A 22,044-nucleotide genomic window follows, 5' to 3' on the forward strand; every position below is an offset into this window, starting at 1 on the left:
ATTAGTTTTGTTTTAATTCATTTTTTAATAAATATACTTGGCTGTCTCTTCTGTGAAAACGGGTCTTCTGTCTCAAAGTTTTATTTTTATGTGATTAATTTATGTCAAAATGTGCAAAACTTTATTACATTTTACTTACCAAAATAATAAAATCCTATGTTGTAGTACTTGGGAATTCCCTAAGTTATAATGAGAGTTTTAAAATATGCTTTTGTGAATGATGCTAAACTGAATATTATAGTCTGAATTTGTTTATAAAATGCTACTGCTATAGAGTTACTGTTATAGTTTTGCAATTTGTAAAGAGAGCAAAGGATAGATACTCCTTTCAAAGGAGGTTCCTCAAGCACCCTATATAATAAAGAGGTAATAAAGAGGTAGTATGCAAATGGTTGTTACACTGGGAAGTGTAACGGCCAACCACATAACAGCCAGATGATGGATCAGCAGGAGGGTGGGGCAGTGAGCTACAAGGTGGTAGAGATCTACAGGAGGGAGCAGGGCAGCAAGCTATGAAGGGGTGTGGGAGGAAGGGATGAGGGAGCTAAAGAAGGGCCAGTGGGCGGTGAGTTACTGGCAAGCTACTGGTGCACAGATTCATGTGCAGGACTACTAGTAGAAAAATAAGAAGCCAGTAGGGTATTGTGTAGTATAGTATTAAAAATATAAGCTTTTCTACCAATTAAGAGCTGTGTAACTCTTGTCAAATTATGTAACTTCTTTGAGGCTTAGTTTTCTTATTTGAAAAAAGGAGGTACCTCCCAGGGTTATTGTGAATATACAACTAGATCGTGTATTTAATTAACCCTGAGTTCCATTCCTTGCCTAGCTTTCTACCCTATGGGCTTCTTTCTCTAGTACAGAAGCAGGTTGAAGCTCACCAATGGTTCTCTTCCCTTCCTCTCATTGTCACAGGTCAACTGGAAAGAGATCAAAATGACTACCCAGCAATTAAAACTGGCCTGCTGGGTTACATTCATACACCATTATCAACTTAATTCCTTAATCTCAACTACTATGACTATTTTAAGCCCCTAATGTGCCCTGATGTCTGGTAGGATTCAACTAAATCTTTTTTGGTTGATTGGTCTTGAGTCAGGAAATATAAACATTTTTCTCATTTAATCCCTAATACTTTGGGTGAGGCAGAAGTTGAACATATTTTGGAGGTAATGTGATGAGACTGTATATGATAAGATACTTTAGTACCATTACTTATTAATTATGTGACTTGGGGCAATATCTTTGTACCTCAATGTATCAATTATCACCTCAGTCATCAACTATAAATAAAGAGGGTAATGCTAACCCACAAAATGTTGTTGTGACTTTAGATTCAGGCTCAAGACCTGATCTAAGTAAGTGCTTGGTAAATTTCCTGACTTATTATTTCTCCCACAGCATTTCTTATCATGGTTTGAAAATACTGGGGGAAATTATCTAAATGGCACATATATTTTAAAGCCATTATTTTAATTATCTCATAACATTTAATATTTAACTGATTCTTGAATTTCTAAAACAATAAAATATGCCCCATCCAGCCCCATTTCCTGAGAGGAGCCAATTATCTTGTGGATGCTGCCTTGAGAGTTTGACACAGGAAGCCTTAAAACCTTCAACCAGGTCCCAAGGTCATTAAAGAACAGTACCGCTTTCCATATTCATCATAGCACTCCTATGAAAACACTGCCATCTCACCCAGTATTTGGCACAGCATAAAAAAAGAGCAAAGGCTTCTGGGAGCAAGACACTTAGGTACTATCATACACTTAAGATAAAAATGTATGTAGAAATTTACATTTCTAACAGGTTATTTTAAAGTATGAAAAAGGGAGGGATAATTCAGGTTTTCCAATTCCTGCTGCCTTGCTATTAGTTGGAAAGAAGAAATGACTATAGAAGCTCAGCAGCTGATGGATATATGAAGTATAGGCTCCCTGGAAAGGGTGCAGAGAAGCACATCTGGAAGGAAGACCCATCCCTAAGATGTACTACATGAGGCTGATACTTTGAAAACTCCCTTAGGCAACCTAAAAAATATGCTGATCTATAAAGTTTAAATATTATTGTGCTACCCACCAGTGGTATACCTTCCACAGAAAAAACTAATACAACATTAATAAAATATAACAAGTTATCCTGTAAAATTTAAAGACAATTAAAACAAAAAGGCTTTGTCTTATTGTCTCATAATCTGAAGTTATGAAAACCCCACAGAGATGTGAGCCACTGAGAGTATTAAGATCCTTTTATAAAAGGAATGACTGCAATAAATGGTTAAAACCCATACACCATCTCGCCACTAAAGCTTCTAGTTAAGACTTAAGAAGATCTTCATTCTGAAGAAAACAATTACATTTTTTTACCATTACCATTTAAAAATTCCGTGTTTATAGAGACATTCCATTGGTAGCATAATTAAGCACAACTAACTTTATCATAAACAATAACTTCACTGTACACAGTATGTTGGTAAAAATATATATCATGCCCCAAATCCTGCCTCACAGGAACCTATTGGTGTTTACAACAACTGTCCACAATGTTCTTGGGACAAATCATTATAGCCACGTTAGTTTTGTATTTTAATATCTACTTGCAATGAGAGCATTTCATTTATTTTTGTTTATGAAGTTTCCAAACTTTTGCATAAATCCTCGAAACTTGTTTTCATTTGGCTGATACGTGTGGTAAACATTAGTGTTGTAATGAAGCCTTGGACTGGACCTACCATAGCTATTGCCCATGGTGGTGGGTTTTATTTCTGGGCGGTGCATACTGCTATTGGACATGCTGTTTGTGGGCTGGATAGAATTCTCAATCTTACAAAATGGCTCAAAACGACTGTAAATGCGCCGGTCAGTTGACTGAGTTCTTAGCAGCTCATTGGGCTGTGACCTTGTAGGAAGAGCTGGTTTTCTTACAGGAGCAACAACTCTATTCACTTCCTTTGAATCTCGGTATTGGATCTGTTCTGTGTTAAATCTTGGGGCAGAGGCATCCCCCGCCCGTTCTAAGAACTTTTCAACTGGACTTGGAGAAGGCATCATCTCATTACTTTCATCGGGTGGAGAATGCATCCCTGGAGAGGAGCTAAGCATTATGTCCTCCTTACTCTTGTGGATGCTGCCTTGAGAGGTTGACGAGGAAGCACGCTTTCTTCTAGGAGACAACTCAACTTTCGGCTCTGACTTTTTGGGGTTTTGATTCTCTTCCGCCTCAGAAGCCAGAGTGTCGGAACTGCTACACATTCTATAAAAGGGAGATGCTTTGTTTTTGGATAAATTTTCTTTCTTGTCTGGGCTAAGGCTAAGCAATGACCTTAACTTCTGAGATCCCTTTTTCAGAAAGCTGGGGGAACCCTTAACTTCTTTCTTTGGAGTGAGGTCTTTGTTAGACTCCTCTTTATTCACATCAAGCAAAGCAGCGATGGAAATGGACTTGGTAGCTGCGCCACCCGGAGGGTCTCCCTTGGTCTCCTCTTCCTCCTCTTCCACACTCCTGGTCACATTGTGCATGCTTTTGGAACTTTTCAGCAAGTCCTCTTTGGGTTTTACAGGCTGCCGGATTCGATTCCTGGTAAGCGTACTATAAATATAATTCTTACTATTTCCATGGTCTAAATTGACTCTGGAGTGGTCAAAGAATGGGAAACTTCGCCTTTTAAGCAGATTCTCTTTTTGTTGTTCATTCTTTAGGTTTTCTGTCTGCTTATTGGCACACAAGTTTGTATATAAGTAGTTGCTTGACTCCGGGTGGCCATCTGCAGTTTGGTGTAGGACTGCTGAGTGGGTTTCAGGAGTCTGCAAGGGGTGCATTTTTGGCGACTCTGCCTGCATCGGTACCTTGGGGATGGATTCTGGCAAAGGTTCATCCGTCAAATGCTCTGCCCTCGTAGGGGTATCTGGGACCGCCTTGGGGGTTTCACTCCCCTGGGAACCAATGATAGTGGAGTTGGAAGAGCCAGTTGTACAGCTATTCACTTCTTGCTGCTCAGGTAAAGTTGGTTTAAACACTAACGAGGGGCGAACCCGGGGATGTGTATAGAGGGCGCTGGCTTTCAGGTTCTCACAGCTACCGTAGTTCTCAAACCGGTCACCCGGAGCCGATCCATTGGAATCAGGCACGGCTTCCGAATGGTCATTTAGGTAGGATTCGATCCTCCAGTTGCGCAAGAATGACTTTGTGGTATTTTCCAGGGTTGGCATCCGTTGTTGCAAAAAGCGAACATGATTATCTGTCCCGTTAAAAGACCTCCGCACATTGGAATTCCTCTCTCCAAGATGTGTTGTTTTCCTCTGGGCAAGCCAATTGCCAAAACTCTGGGCAGGGGTGACCTGGGGGCTCGCATAGCCTCCCCGGGACGAGGATGCCACACTCAGGCTATCCGAAGGCTTTTTCCAGTTCCCGGGAGGATTGATGGTGCGGTTCACGGTCCTGTTCAGCAGCAGGTATGACGCCGTCTCTGGCTGTTCCCCGGCATAACTGTGCCTCTTCCAGTTTTCATTCTGACTGGGCTGGTACTGACGGATGGCATTGGGGCCGTTAAAGTTGGGAACGAAATGAGGTTTGTATCCAGGATTCCTCATGCTGTATTTGTCGTGTTCATTCCGAGCGTATAGCCCTCTGCTTTTGAAGTAATTGGCATCTAGGTTATGGATTTGGTCTTGTCTAGCAAGGAAGTTTCTCTGGCTGGAAGCGGAGGCCAGGGAAGAGAGGGAACGCTGGTAAGTGCCGTTCTCCCACAGAGCTTTGCTGTGCTTCACTCGGGCTGATTCTTCCTGCGCGAACGGACTGGGGACACAGGACCTGGCGTACAGTGTCCGGAATTCTTCATCGAAGGACTCAACAAGTTGTCCTGTGATTACCTGAACCATGCTGAGGTGAGCTTTTTCAAATGACCACATGTAGCTGGGGGGGGAAAAAAAATCAAAATTAGAAAATTTTACATTGGCTGAGTTGAAAGATTAATGACAATATATATATATATATATATATATATATATATATATATATATCCGGTATATATATATATATATATATATATATATATATATATATATATATATATATATTGCTCTATTAAGAAAAATGTGTGCCTTAATGACAAAAGAGTATTTTTCATTTGTTTTCCTTGACTATCACAATTTAGAACATCTCCAATTGCTACATGATTGTAATACATAAGCCACCCCATTCCCATATTCACATTTTAAATAATAAATCAACTCAAGTTCTGGGTTTGAATCCACCCATCATTCTTTATACAAGAAGTCCAAAGAGAAATCTGCTATGCATTTTGGATTTCTGCCTGCTAAGATTATATGGAATAAGAAATGATTTTTTCATATATAGCATCCAGGCAAGATCCAGGCAAGCTAATGCCACAGGAAAAGTTGAGAGAACTGGTTTCTGCTGATCTCTCTAAGAGGTGGAGCCTCAGTCTATTCTTATCCAAAGTTAGGACAGGAACAGCAAAATCGCTACTTTATACTTTGAACATGTTATAATGCCCGATAGGCCTATGCAAATAGGATGTGGGGAGTTGTAAACTGAGAGAGGGTTTGTGGGCAGTAGTTATTAAAGTGTTCTCAAGATTGATAAATTTAATCCTCACCAATCATGGCAGTCAAAATGCCAATTCAGATCTTCTAATAGAGGTACAATTTCTAGGAAAATAAATTTGTGACTACTGTATAGTATTTTGTAGAACTTCCGGTCTCTTTCTCAGAGTTTAGAGCAAATAGTTACCTCGAAGCTTCATGTAAAATATTAAAATATGGTGTTTGAAAATCTAAATAATTAACATGCAGAGTCACTGAGCTAAAAAGGAAATCACTAATATGTTATGTATCAAATAATTATATGATGCATATAGGGGTTAATACAAGGGAAAAACTATAGAGACATTCTCCGCAATAAAGGATTTTAGTGTTTATATAGGGGGTACAATAACTCAGGCAGATTAAATTATTAAAAGAATGTGCAGAGTAATAATTTAAAATACACTAAATACTATAAACAGTGTGCAACTTATTCTGATATGCTTACTGTTATCTAGAATACTTATTGAATGATGGTATGAGTACAACATTTACTACGTGTTCTTTATTTACACACTAGAGGCCCAATGCACGACATTTGTGCAAGGATAGGCTTTCCTTTCCCTGGCTGCCAACATTGGCTTCTGTCTGGCACCCAAAACCCAGGCTTCCCTCACAGCCCTGGCTTTTATTATAGATATGTTGGCCACCAGGTTGACTTAAAAGAAATGGTGCAAAAGTAAATAATTCAAGAAATTTCAATCCAACTAAAATTTCAATCCAACTGAAATTTCAATCTAACACTGAAGTATGTTAGAAACAGCAAGTAAAGGAATGAATAGTCAGCTATCAAATGCAAGAAAAATTCCTGGAGAAAGTGGAAGTGTAGCAACATTTTCATAGAAACTAGACAACCCTGAAGTTCACACACAAAAGGTTTGTGAGGAAGAAGAAACATAGAAAAAGGAAGTAATAATGGTCATGTATTGATAGGACACAGGAAACAAATTACATTTACCTGAAGTAAAGAAGCTATAAAAGAGATGGGTGAACCTTAAAAGCAAAGCAGAGTTGGATTGTGTGGAATCTGTTCCCAGGTTTGAATAAATTATAATAAAAAGAGATGTTTGAAGAATGATTATTTTTTCTTTAGCTAATTGTTGTATAGTCTTAAAAGATGAGGGATTGCATTCACTATGAAGAGTAAAGTAATTGCAATGAGGTGATAAGAGACTAAACCAGAGCAGAAATTGGAATGAGTAAAAATGGTGAGCCACTAACAAGCAGAAAGAGTAAGAATATCTGCAGGTCATAAAAAGGCTGTGCATAGGATATGAAAGAATTGCCTGCAGGAGTGGAGCTTAGGAATCTGAGAAGATAATGCTACTAATGAATGTGTGGCAGTTGGAAAACGTTCTAGGATTTGGTAAGTCAGAAAATATGATTGTAATATAATTTCAGGTAATGGAAAGATATTCAATTGGAGACAATTAATTTAGAGACTATTCTCTGGAAACACTGAACACTCCCTGAGATAAAAAATATACTTATACTGACATTTAGGCAACTTCCAGTAAAATTTCCAGGACCCCAGCCAAGCACTGTTCTGTGAATTCACTTATTGATAAACTAAGTTGTACAGTCTCTTATTCTTAAATATAAAGACACTGCAAAAGATAGACAGACATTAGAATAAAGTTTAGAAGATAGCTTATAATGCTTCAGAGCTTAGGTGCATTATAGAAACCAAACCAAATAAACACAAAAAAGGTACTTAGAGAAAAAGAGAAAATGCACAAATAAGAATAAATGTACACAAACACAATATTTTCAGAGAAATAAGTATATAAAACACACACAGATGTTAGGAAAATATTTTAAGTATCAGATATTCAAAACATTTTATAGCAAAATTTAAAAAAATAGATATTAAGCAGGAGGAAATCCGCCTGTTAATAATAATGCCACCACTATTGGGTGGAAAATTACAGGGGGAAAAATACAATGGGAACAGAAATCTAGTTAAGAATTCCAGAGACCCTAACTGGTTTGGCTCAGTGGATAGAGCATGGGCCTGTGGATCCCAAGTTCAATTCCGGTCAAGGGCATGTTCCTTGGTTGTGGGCACATCCCCAGTAGGGGTTGTGCAGGAGGCAGCTGATCGATGCTTCTCTTTCATTGATGTTTCTAACTCTATCCCTCTCTCTTCCTCTCTGTAAAAAAAAAAAATCAATAAAATATATGTTTAAAAAAAAAAAAGAAAGAAAGAAAGAATTCCAGAGACAGACAATAGAGATAATTGAGGAGACGACATTGTCAAAGAATATATGAGAAAACTTCTCAGAATCCAAAGACACAACTATTTGGATTGCCCAGAACAAAAAAAGAAAAACAGGCCTAGATCTAGAAACATCTTAATAAATTTGAGAATAGCATGGAATAAAATGGAAATCCTAGGCCCTGGCTGGATAGCTCGGTTGGTTAGAGTGTCCTGAAATATTAAGTCTGTGGGTTCGATCTCCTGCCAGGACAAATACAGAAATCAACTAATGAATGTATAAATACATGGAACAACAAATCGATGTTTCTTTCTCTCTCCTCCACTTTCTATTCTCTCTCTTAAAAATCAATAAAATAAAAAAGAGAGAATAATCCTAGACACTCCCAGAAAGAAAAAAATATATAAAGTTATATGAAGAGAACTTGAAGCACAATTGTTTGAGACTTCTTAAATAGCAATTTTAAATGCAGGGCAATGCCTTCCAAATTCATAAGAAAAAGTGATTTAACTTAGAGTTTTATCACCAGTTAAAACATATATTATCTGGAATTATGAATTTTTGGACTTAAAAAATTCCTATGCTGATAGAAAATGTTCTTGAACAAATTTGAGAGAAAAATCATGACTGGAAACAAAAAACAAAAATAAAAAGAGTGAAAATGGGATTAAAAGTAGGATTTTAAAAACCATAGCTCAAACTACCTGCTAATATGGAAAATACCAGAAACCCAGCTGTGCTCATTAGAGACCTGTTAGTCCAGACTGCAAATCACAGATTGTTGGTAGTAATTGAGCATCTGGAAAAGTTTGTGCTAAGAATTCTATAGTCAACTGGGGAGGGGGGGCAGGAGAGGGGAGGAGAGAGACAAAAACTAATAGAAAACAAAGACAATGAATAAAACCGAAACAAAATGGTCATTATTAACATTATTATGAAGGAGAAAACCTATCATAAATCACTTCATCACTTATCAATAATAAATTCTGACACAACTTCAGTAATATAAACCTAGACTTCTTATTTAACCAAAAATAATGATAAACTGTATAGGGTGAATGGGAATCAGGAAGGTGAGTGGATATGAGTGGGTACAAAATATAACTCTTCGATTGCCATAATATAAAGTCAAAAGATCATATCTAAAAGTGATCAGTTTAGCCTGGCAGGGTGGCACAGTTAGTTGAGCATTGTCCTGTCCATCAAAAGGTTGCTGGCTCAATTCCTGGCCAGGGACATACCTAGGTTGTGGATTCTATTCCCTGTGGGTCACATAGGGAAGACAACTGGTAGATGTTTCTCACACCCTTTCCTTTTCTCTCTTTCTTTTTCTCTCACTTTCTCCCCTCCTTCTCTCTCTAAGCATGTCCTTGGTAGAGGATTAAAAAATGATAAATAAAATTGATAAATCTAGAAATAATCACATTATTTAAGAGAATGAAATACATATCAGGAGAACTAGCTAAAATAATTAAATAATTGCCCAGCTGCGGGCTCATTCCCCAGTGGGGGGGTGCAGGAGGCAGCTGATTCAATGTTTCTCTCTCACATCAATGTTTCTCTCTTTCTCTTCCTCTCCCTTCTTTGCTCTCTAAAAGCAATAAAAACATATTTTTTACAAAAAGTAGTTCAAGAACTCTGAGTTCCTGATTGGGGGTAATAAGTGATGTCCATAGAGTGAAAAAAGTGACAGGTTGTGGCATGGATTTCTAAATATGATAGCCACGTCTGATCAAAGATGGCATCTTGGAGCCAATAACTTTAGTGAAACTTCCTTCACTTTAATGAAACTTTTAGAAAGATCCTAAGATTTAAAAAGAGCTTATCAAATTTTGTCAGTCAATGTTGTAGATAATATTAAATATCTTCCAGAATTTCAAATGAGGGTATCCAATTAAAAAATGTCATTTACACACATTGATAAAAAGTATATGTGTTTTATCTCAGTAATGTTAGGAACATGATATGACAAAACACTTGTTTTCCTGATAAAACCATCAGCATGGTGAGTGAGCTGTCACACAATGTGTGACTGTGGTTAGTACAGACATCAGACCCGTCTAAAAATGCTGGAAGTTTAAAATATGAAGACTGCCCAGCTGGCGCGGCTCAGTGGTTGAGCATCGGCCTGTGAACCAGGAGGTCACAGTTTGACTCCTGGCCAGGGCACATGCTCAGGTTGTGGGCTCGATCCCTAGTAGGGGGGCATGCAGGAGGCATCCAACTGGTGTTTTCTCTCATCACTGATGTTTCTCTCTCTCTCTTCCTCTCCCTTCCTCTCTTTGAAATCAATAAAAACATATTTAAAATAAAAAAGACAAATATTGTATAAAAATAAAATAAAACATGGAGACATTTTATGGCAAAGAATTTTGAAATAAAGAAGGCATTTTTGAGTTTGCCTATGAGAAAAACAGTGACAACTACAGAATGTAAGAGATTAAGGATGGTTTTAACCAAAAGGAACTAAAAATTTTGATGAGTTTCTAAGAAGACTGGACCATAACTGTTCCATCAGATCCTGTTAACAGTAGATAAGTTTCATGATATTAGTCAGAAAAAAACAAAAGTGACAAGGGCCAACAACCATTAATTTTTAAAATAAATATATTTAAAATTAACATAACATCATAAAGAGATAAAGTTGTTAGATAAGAGTTTTGATGAATTTTTAGTAGGCATTTCATATCCACTTCCATAAATGATAATTTTAATTCTGCTCCTGGCTTATGATATAGATAGAAAGATAAAAGTTTTTGTTGCTGTTGTTTTTCCCAAAATCACCTCTAAACTAACTCAACTAGCTGAAGGCCTTGGGCGGGGGGTAGGGCAGGCTGAAGGGGGGAGAAGGGTAAATGGGTGAAGGAAGGGGACATGTATAATACTTTCAACAATAAAAAATTATAAAAAAAATAAAGTAGCTCAGCTACAGTCATCTCAACATATAGCACCTATTAACATCAAATGGTAGCAAAACAAAGTTCAGGTGAATTTATTGCTGAAAGATGATCTTAAAAGTCAAGTTAAATAATAAAAATGGAAAGCATTCATTATTATGAGATTAATGAATAAACACCATTCTGTAAGTCAAGTGAATGCCCGATTTTAATTAAAATTTCAATTAAAATCAAGTGGATATGAACAAATATATACACATTTAATGAGTTTTTAAAAGGACTCATTAATTTTAAGCCCTGGTTGCAATTTCTTCTCTTCGCACATTTTCCTTTAGAACTCCAAACTACATTTTCCAAAAAGGAAAATAACAGTTTTTTAAAGGCCTAAAATAACAGCTTACATTAGAGGTTTTGGATGCATTAACTCTAATTCTCATTACAAGGGCATGAGGTAGTTCTATGATTATCTTCTCTTTAGAGAGGAGCAAGCTCAAGTGCAACTGAATTAAGTAACTTGCCCACAGCCTTCCACTTTAACTTGTTGCCTCATTCTTGTGGACTTTTAAAGTTCCTATGGTTTCCTCTCACACTGTCCTGCTTACTTCCACAGGTCTCCTGGCTTCTTGCCACAGTCTTTAGCGAGGAGTTCACTCTGCCCTGGTGACATGGCAGTGCATACATGCTTGTTGGTGCTTTCCTCGGCCTGTTAATATAGCCTCGCTCTGTATCCCATTCGGGACCAATGCCTGAGATTTGTAAGGGAATATTAGGGCAGCACTCACACTGTAGAGCCAGTGGGACCTGGACTGTTCTGTAGTCCTGGACTGCCCGTGGTCCTTAGCTGTGGGGTTTTAGACAAGTCCCTTAAACTCCTGGAACTTCAATTTCATAACTTATAAAATGTAGATGAAAACAACAGTTGTAAGGATGGGGTTAAAATATATCAACAAACTAAGCTGGAACAGAGTAAACATACCACCACAGGAAGCCTCTAAAGTTGCCAGAAAATAGGCCGGGACTGGTTTGGCTCAATGGATAGAGCGTCGACTTGGGGACTGAAGGGTCCCGGGTTCGATTCCAGTCAAGGGCATGTACCTTGGTTGTGGGCACATCCCCAATGGGGGGTGTGCAAGAGGCAGCTGATCGATGACTCACTCTCATCGATGTTTCTAGCTCTCTATCTCTCTCCCTTCCTCTCTGTATAAAATCAATAAAATATATTTTAAAAAAAATAAATAAAATAAAGTTGCCAGAAAATAGAATCCGAGTCACCTATCTAGTGTATACTATGGCAGCTAGTCTCTTAAATGTACTTTTTGATAGTATTAGTGACTAGGGAATTATCAGCTTCTCAATAGTGATGAAATAAGAAAAATCTATTCAACATGATAAACTGCTTCTATTTAAAAATATATTTTTATTGATTTCAGAGAGGTGGGAGAGGAAGAGATAGAAACATCAATGATGAGAGAGAATCACTGATCAGCTGCCTCCAGCATACCCCACACTGGGAATCGAACCCACAACTTGGGCATATAGCTTGACTGGGAATTGAACCGTGACCTCCTGGTTCATAGGTTGATGCTCAACCACTTAGTCATGCCGAGTCTATTTTTTATGAGCAATTATTATTAAGACCATACTATGTACTGCTTTCATAAGGAACAAAAACACATTTACTATTGTAGAGCCATAGAGAAGCTGAGATATCAGTTAGCCCCTCATTTTGGGAATGAAGAACTTGAAGCCAAAGGAAGTTATGGGATTTGCCCAATGTCTTAATATTCTTCAGAGGTACAGTCAGAACTGAAACTCAAGTCTCCACGATTGTTTTTATTTTTAAGATATAACTAAATCGATTTCATGAACATTGGAAACTAATAGTTTCTGTAAATGATTGTTAACAATGCAGATAAACACAAACTAGGCTGTTATTAAAAAGACAAGGGATATGTGATGTGCACTGTTGGTGGGAATATAAATAGGTGCAGCCAATGTGGAAAACAGTATAGAGGCTCCTCAAAATATTTAAAAACACAATTACCATATGACTCAGGAATTCCACTTCTAAATATTATCTTTAGAAAAGAAAAATACTAACTCAAAAAGATACCTGAGTGCCCATGTTCACTGCATTGGCTATTATTTACAACTTGAGGCCCAGTGCACGGGATTCATGCACTGGTAGGGGGCATGGCTGTGGGGATCAGAAGTGCCACTCATCCCAGTCAGCAGAGCAGCTGTGGACCCACCCTCTGAGTGGCTGCTGCTACTGCTGCTGCTGCTGTGGAGAGCAGCCGTTTAACCCAGTCAGCCGAGCAGCACTTTCCTGCATGGAGTTGTCTGCACTCTAGTGATCAGTGCATGTTATAGCTACTATTTGACCGCTTGTTCTGGTTGTTCCTCCATTCACTCGCTGGGCTTTTATTATATAGGATAGCCAAGATATGGAAGCAACCTAACTGTCACTTATGGAAAAATGGATTTAAAAAATACATTCAGTGTATTTCTTATATAATAAAAGGCTAATATGCAAATTGTCCCCTCGACCAGAAGTTCAACCAGGAGGCAGGCTGGCCAACCACCCATGTCCCCTTTCCCTGGCCAGGCTGGGAAGACCCCACCCATGCACAAATTCATGCACCAGGCCTCTAAAACTCTAATATATATAATCTCCACACACACACACACACACAAACACACTCACACATTGTGTGGCCAGATTATTATGCATTCAGAGATCATAATAATCTGGCCACTCAGTGTATACAAAACTATTCAACCATAGAAAAGAATGAAATATTGCCATTTGCAACAAAATGGATGGACTTGAGGTCATTACATCAAGTGAAATAAATCAGATAGAGATAGACAAATATAATATGATCTGACTTATATGTAAAACCCCTACCCCCCCCCCCAAAAAAAAAAAAAAGTTTCTAGATAAAGAGAATAGATTTGTGGTTGCCAAAGGCAGGGAGGTATGGTATGGATAAAAAGGGTAAATGTGTCAAAGTGTACAAACTTCCAGTTATAAAATAAGCCCTAAGGATGTAATGTACAGTATGGTGACTATATATATATATAAAAGCCAAGCAACTGGAAGGACAGAATGACTGGTTACAATGATGCACACTGCAGCGGCCAACCGGCCTGATCAGGGGCAGGGCCAGCAGTCAACCTCCCACATCTCCTCCCTGCCAGCAATCTAGCCCAATTGGCCCCCATTGGAGCTGGCCGGCTTGACCCCACTTGTGCATGAATTCGTACACAGGGCCTCTAGTAGTTAATAACACTACAATGCATCTTTAAAAATTGCTAAGAAAGTAATCTTGAAAGGTTATCATCACAAAGATAAAGAAGGTTTTTTGTAACTATGTATGGTGATGGATGTTAACTAACTACCCTTATAGTGGTGATCATTTAGCGTTATATACAAATATTAAACCATTATACCTGAAACTAATATAATGCTATGTGTGAATTATAACAATTAAAAAAGAACTAAGCAGATTACACTAAAATTTGAAACTAATAATTTCTATAAATTATTATTAATGTCACAAAATGATCTTACCTGTAAGAACCATACATAACTTTCTGGCAGTCAATTAACAAAAATTTCTGTTCCAATTTTCCATGGAATTTGGCTCCTGTTTTTGAAAGATAATCTTGGCCTTTTACTGTCCTCACTCGAATATTCTAGAATTATACATAAATATAATGTAAAGATTAAGGCTAGAAAAGGAATATTTTTGAAAAGTAAAATATATGCTAATATAAAACCTTAGCACCCAAAACAGTGTACTTGAAATAATTTTTAAATACATAGCTAAAAGAAAAATAGTGAAAAGCAAATTGTAAAACACCACCCAAAAAAGAAATACAGTAAGAAAAGAGTAATTTAAGATACTGCATTACATTTATACGGGATGATTTCATAAATCACTTAAGGGTCCTATTGCAAGATCCTTTCAAGTTATAAAGTCATAATGTCCAAACAACTAAAATTAAAATGCAGCTGCCTTTTAAAAAGTCAAATGGATCTGAAATCACTATGCCAAATGACTGCGATAAGCAACATCTGCTGCATGAAAGAATCACTGGCGTCAGTAGTTTCAATGTTGTATATGCAAAACAGAAGCATTAATTATGACTGGTAGCAAAAAAAAAAAAACAAAACAAAAAAAAAAACACCTCAGAAGCTCAAGTGCCTCACTATCAAGGAAAGCGCCATATACATTTGTCATAAAGATGTGTGCTTTCAGTTATATTCCCCTTAGGGGATCAACCATCATTCTATCTTAAATTATACTGTATATATATGTATTTTCTTTTTCTATTTTACTTTTGGAGTAATATAGCTTAACATGTCGTAAATTCGACTGAGAAAAATAGTACACAAATTATCAAAACAGTACCTGAGGAAAAAAACATGGAAATCTTACCCTGAGACGTTGAACTTGGCAACCCTGCTTCTCAGTCATATTTAGGAAATGATTAAAGTTAGATTCATCAAGCAGAATGTATACAGATACCCCTCGAGCTGATGCCTCCACTATTTCTTTGAAAATGTCCACATCTGTAAACATGTCCATCACTAAAGCAATGACCTGTTAAAGATAAAAATATCAAACAATGTTAGATACCCACTAGGAAAATATCTCGAAATTGGTGCTTTCAATAAAAATTGGATAAGATAGAAAATTAAACACATAAAACATATACATGTATCAACAAGTATTTATGTTTTCTAAAATAGAAGGTAAAGGATAAAAAGAATACGTTGAAAATAAACAAAAATAAATAAGAAATTAGAGAAAATGGAGTGACCTGGGTATAGACACATGGCAACAACAACCAGGATCATGTAATGCATACATGGTGAATATGTTAGGAGATGAGCAAAATCATGGGTAGTACATTAAATCATTTTATTTACTCTAATAAAATGTTAAAAGAAAATACTGGACTATGTACAAATTATACAAGTTGATGACATTCTCTAAACTAACTGTGAAACATATTTCAATTAGATTTTCTCCAAGTAGAACAATTTCAATCATTCTAGTGGCCTCTCATGATCCTTTTCTTATTTATAAATGGAATAAGGTGTTGGAAGAAGGGAGATGCTAGGGTTAACAACATCACTCATGTCTTTGAATATTCTTTAATCAAATATGTGACAAACTCTCAAAGTACATTCATAATTATTTTTTTTATTATTGATACTATTCCACATGTCTCCATTTTCCCCCTCTTTGACCAGCTCCACCCAGACCCTGAACTCACCCATATTCCCTGGCCTTCAAACACTGCTGTGATTACACTGCATTAATAAGTGGTGTGACAATGTATGGGCCCTGGGATGAAGACAAGGAAATGCCCATATTATAAACTTACTAGAGGCCAGATGCATAAATTTGTGCACCAGTGGGGTCCCTCAGCCTGGCCTACACCCTCTCGCAATCCAGGACTCCTACGGTAATGGGCCGAAACAGGCAGTCTGACATCCCCCCAACGATGTTGTAGTGCACAAAGCAGCAGGTGACTGGGAAGGAGCCTGAAACTGGGCCAGGTGCTGTGACACTCCCACTCATCCTGGTCCTGCTGTGCCTGCCACCACTGTTGCTAGGTAGCACTGCCTTGGGGGAGGAGAGGCTCATACCACTGTAGATGCGCTAGTCAGCTGTAAGCCCAGCATCTGAAGCCCATTGGTCAGCTGATGCACTGACCACCAGGGGGAAGCTCCTGGTGGTCAGTGCACATGACAGCAACTGGTCAACCAGTCATTCAATTGTTCAGTCATTCGGTCACTTAGGCTTTGATATAAAGAGATTTTACAAAATAACTATTAGAAACGTATGTGTAGAGTAGCCTAGTACCAATTTCTTTTTTAACTTGAAAGGATTTTTTTTGTTTGTTTATTGATTAAGATATTACATATGTGTCCTTATCCCCTCATTGTCCTTTCATCCCACTCCCGTTTATGCCCTCACCTCCCTGGTGTCTGTGTCCATTTGTTGGGCTTATATGCATGCATACATGTTCTTTGGTTGATCTCTCCACTTACCCCCCCCCCCCCCCCCCTTATCTTCCCTCTGAGGTTTGAGCATCTGATCAATGCTTCTCTGTATCTGGATCTGTTTTTGTTCATCAGTTTGTGTTGTTCATTAAAATCCACAAATGAGTGAGATCATGTGATACTCATATTTTTCTGACTGGCTTATTTTGCTTAGCATAATGCTCTCTAGCTCCACTGATATTGTTGAAAATGGTAGGAGTTCCTTCCTTTTTACAGCAGCATAGTATTCCACTGTGTAGATGTACCACAGGTTTTTAATACACTTGTCTGCTGATGGGCACTTGGGCTGTTTCCAAATCTTAGCTATTTTTAATTGTGCTGCTATAAACACAGGGGTGCATATATCCTTTCTGATTGGTGTTTCTAGTTTCTTGGAATATATTTTTAGAAGTGGGATCACTGGGTGAAATGAGAGCTTCATTTTTTAGTTTTTTGAGGAAACTCCATACTGTTCTCCACAGTGGCTATACCAGTCTGGAGGGTTCCTTTTTCTCCACATCCTTCCCAGCACTTGTCATTTGTTGATTTGTTGATGATAGCCATTCTGACAGTTGTGAGATGGTACCACATTGTCATTTTGATAGAAAGGAATTTTTAAAATAATTATACAACATGGTATTCTTTCAGACATTATTAGCATATCTAAAAAATTTACTTTTAGTTTGCCAGATAGTTTCATGTAACAAATTACTGGAAACTTTAGAAAGGAACAAATACACAGTACCAGGATAAATAAAGGTTTTTGTTTGCAAAAGTAATTGTAGTCACTCATCCAATGGATGATTCTAGCACAGCTAAAGGAAAACAAATGCCAGTCTCTCTTACCTGACAAATGATACACTGATCAGAATTGAGAAGACTAGATTATATATCTTTGACAAGCTTATCTGATGGCAATTGAGTCTGGTAGCTTATCAAGACTTCTGGTGCACTGTACTATCACTTGATGTTGAAAAATAATATGAAGTCTACAGAAAATATCAGTTGTGCCAAGAGAGATAAAATGAAATGTTGAGTTTTCTTTATTTTTAATAGTGGATTACATTCCTGGAAAGGAATAATTAGAAATGAGGTATGCCAAACCTAACCTGAAGGTATTATATTCTCTGCTATCAAAATCACATTGTGCTTTAGAAATTATCACAATGGTTATATATAATCAAATAAATTATACCTATGTTATTAGGATAAAGGCTTTTGAAAAGATATATCAATTGATTTTATAAGTCAGTATAGAAGCTGGTTACATTAAATGGTATGCAACAAACTACCATAATATTATATAACATTTGAGTTCTTATCTTGCTTCTTCATTAATTTTCATTTTATTCTTGCTTTGTAAGTAAATAAGTAAATAAATTCATCCATCAGCAACACAAGACTTAAACATTTTTAGAAAGAAATTCCAAGTTGTTTTTAAGATTTGAGTGAAACTTCACATTTTTCAGTAGTTTCAGAGAATCTCACTCAAGTGAAAGGTGTTGGTTTTCACTTATCTTTCTTTCTCACAGTAGTAAATTTTCCTAAATTACCATGACAGTAGAGGCCACACTGAATTAAAATAATATAAATATGGACAATAAATTCACAATAAGTTTATATTCATGACATAATATAAAGCTAGTCACAAGATTACACAATCATTTGGCAAGTACCGTATTTTTCGGACCATAAGACGCACTTTTTCCCCCCCAGAAGTGGGGGGGAAACGTCCCTGCGTCTTATGGTCCAAATATAGCCTACACATATACTTTTAAAAAAAAGTTTTTTTACTTGCCCGGCTCTGTGTGGTCTCTGTGTGCTTGCCTGGCTCTAAAATGGTTCTAAATGCTGCTGTTTACTTTACAGGATTGATTACATGTGTTTATGACTGTGATGTTGGGTTTTAATGCACATAAAATATTTTAGGACACTATTTGTTTCAGAATCTTTTTTTCTTCATTTCCCTTCTCTAAAAACTGGTGCGTCTTATGGTCCGGAGCGTCTTATGGTCCGAAAAATACGGTAATATACTGTAATGATAACTCAGAAAAATATTGCTCTACATATACATGGGTGTTAGGGGTGGTAGAATGAAACAAACTAACATGGTTTCATGAAAAATCTTAAATAATGAATAAAGACTATTTTTAGCCATCCAAGCTAAAACACTATAGCGCTGAAAATGACAGTAATATTTTAATACATTTACTGAACTAATCTAAAGTTAAATACCAATTCATGTTTATGAATATATAATACATTTAGTAAAGATTTATATAGATTATGAAGGATCTTTAAACTGTGACATACGTTTAGATTTTATCTGGATTTCCATATAAAGCCTAAAAATGAAAATATCTGGTCAAAATAGTACCTTGGGAAAATGTGTCACGTAGCAACATTCCTATTAAAATATCTAAATTCTATTGAGTCATTTTGACTGATAAATATTATAAAGCCCTACTTTATTATTTGATTGCAATTTTCATGTTTATAAATGCACTGAAATACTAAAAACAATATGAGGTAGAAACCAATGACAGAACTGAAAATTAATGACACTTTTTATAGAAACTGTTCACAATGCTGACATTGAATACATGCATTTCCTTAGAAATATGCTTCACTATCTACAGTATTTTAATTTAGAACCTTGTATTATTTATTCCTTTGCAAGCGATTAGGTTAGAAAGCCATTAGTAATATGCTTCTATATGACCTACTTTGCAAAATGTAAGTGTGCCTTGGGTTAATGTTCTACAGTCACAGAATGGTCATTATCACTTTCAAAATTGAAAAAAAAAATGAGTATTATACCTTTTCTGCTTGAAAATACTAAGCACCATTCAAAAGGACTCAGACTTTTTTGATAATTGCCTGCAAAGATACTGGTGGATTTACTTTTCCCCACAGCAGAAAAGCTAATAAGGAGTTCAAATTAAAAAGAATGAATGGAGCTCTATAATGACTGTATTTATAAGAAAATTCCACACAACTAAAAAACTTTAAGAATTGAGTAATAGAAATCAAGGGAAATGATCCCTTAGGAAACATATATTTCTGGGTCTGCAAAGCCTGTCAAAAGCAATGTGCTAAATGGATTTCAGAAAAAAGACAGGCTGTTATTACGAATAAGTGCTCTTCACCCTTCTTTTGCAGCCTAACTAAAAATCTCCATTTTGTGTGAAATATCATATATAATATTATGTCCATTAGAATATTATATAGTAAGTTACAGATTTTTAACTTAGGCTGCAGAAGAATTTTAAATTTTGCAGATATTTAAGTATCTATCAGTGTAGACTAATAACTGTATCTATATATCAACTGGTTTGGTCTGCCATAAATTAAGTAATCTTGGGGAAGTCTCTAAAGTGTATGTATACCTCAGTGCCATCTATTACATCTATCTATATATATAAAAGCCTAAGCAACCATTAGGACTGATCGACGAATGACTGATTAGTCACTATGATGCACACTGACACCCAGGGGGCAGGCACTCAATGCAGGAGTTGCCCCTGGTGGTCAATCAACTCCCACAGCCACCGACCAGCAAACCTCGCATGGTCCCTCCCCCAAATATGTGAGAGACAAATATGTTAAATCATTAATTTAATTAACAAAGCAAAACTCAAAAGTGTGATAAGAAGGTAAAAATATAACAAAGGATAGATTGCTATTATACTTTAGAAACTTCCTTGACTTTTTAATTTTCACTAATTATTAGTATTAAAATGGCATTAAATAATTGTTTAAAATTATTTTAAATTTGGGATAAGCCATCGGGAAGGAAATAATTAGAAATGAAAAAAATTTAAATCATTTTATGAAAATGTCTTTATGAAAACTTTAATTATAAGTAAAACCTCTAAGTTAGACTAAAATATTTTTGTGCTTTATGAATATGTGTTTTATAATTAGTAGGTTAGCTAGAACTCTCTATAATTAATGCCACATAACTTGAGCATTTTTACTTTTTTATACATTGCTTCCAAGGTAGGTATAACTGAAATATATTAGGTTTCATTAAATTTTTGTTGAAATGCAGTGGCTAGATGACACCCATTCTCAAGGAGCTCATAGCTATATGAGATTTATTTACAGAACTATACATACATCAATGTGACACTTGCTTTTATAAAATTATGACCAAGAATTAATACATTAGAATATGTGGAGTAAAGCAGAAGTTGGAATATCTTCTAGTACGTAGAGAAGGGGGTTTCAGTCCTTATGTTGCAAAAATGTGTAAGATACTAAGTGGAATGTTGGTAGCAGGGATAAAAGGAAAGTATAGAGGTAGAGTTCTAAAGAATGACTGGACAAGACTCAATGGCAGAGTGCTTATGGAAATCAAGAGGAGCTATCCAGGAATCATTAAGTGTGAGAGACCTTAATTACATGGATAATTTCTGTACCATTATAAAGAAAATTTCATTTTCATATAAAATGAAGCCCAAAACAATATATTAAATGATGTGCTAAAAAGTTGTGTTCTTTATTTTTTCTATCCATCCATCCATCCATCCATCCATCCATACATCCATCCAGGCTGTTTTTTAACCATTTACTCTTGAACACTTTTAAGCATACAGGGAAAGCTGGTAGGACACCAACAGAATAAAATGGGAAAGACATGATTCTGTTGTTGGCATATCTCAATGGTGTCAAAAAGGAGCTGAATGAACACAGGATAAAGAGTTGGCCTTAGAATTTCTGCTTAAAGGTTTCATTCTTTAATTGGGTAATAATAATTCTTTCATTTCTATGTCAACTATAATCAATGGATTAACCTGACATACAAAAATCAAATATAATTCATGGCAAAAATACCACAAATCCCATTTATTCAATAGTAATTTCTATTTGATTAAAAATATGAATATAAAGGATTTACATTAAAGTCATGAAGTATTACAGCAGCATTTTGTATTTGATGTAATGGGTTCCTATGTCTTTACAGTCAAATTGTACAGATTTAATCTGCTTATTTAACTCTACTACTCTTCTTTTCTCTTTTGGATAATTTTCACACTAATAGTTTTTGTAAATTGTGCATTATTTTTTTCACTTTGATGCCTGAAAGTTGAAAGAGAGTATACTTTTGGTGGTAAGGTGCAATCATTCTAAAAGCTAAGAGATACGAGAAAGAATTTTCAGTGGGCCATTAAGCTGAATAGAAAAATTTAACCACATTACTTAGAATATTTCCTGAATAATCCCTCCTCCAACACACTTCAGTTTTTTAGTTT

General features: G+C 36.3%; 1 protein-coding gene across 2 annotated transcripts in view; it reads right to left on the reverse strand.

The window, feature by feature from the left end:
* Positions 1-1,374: 1,374 nt before the first annotated feature.
* FAM83B (family with sequence similarity 83 member B) overlaps positions 1,375-22,044 on the reverse strand; it is a 75,148-nt gene continuing 54,478 nt past the window's right edge. For both annotated transcript variants that reach the window (XM_036413535.2, XM_036413534.1), the window contains exons 3-5: positions 15,171-15,335; positions 14,300-14,424; positions 1,375-4,914 (exon numbers count right to left, since the gene is read on the reverse strand). In XM_036413535.2, coding sequence (XP_036269428.1) covers positions 2,616-4,914; positions 14,300-14,424; positions 15,171-15,335 — 2,589 coding nt within the window. In that variant the 3' untranslated portion in view covers positions 1,375-2,615. The remainder of the gene's footprint in view (positions 4,915-14,299; positions 14,425-15,170; positions 15,336-22,044) is intronic.

This window comes from Pipistrellus kuhlii, unplaced genomic scaffold, assembly GCF_014108245.1.
Source record: "Pipistrellus kuhlii isolate mPipKuh1 unplaced genomic scaffold, mPipKuh1.p scaffold_m20_p_5, whole genome shotgun sequence".
NCBI lineage: Eukaryota > Metazoa > Chordata > Mammalia > Chiroptera > Vespertilionidae > Pipistrellus > Pipistrellus kuhlii.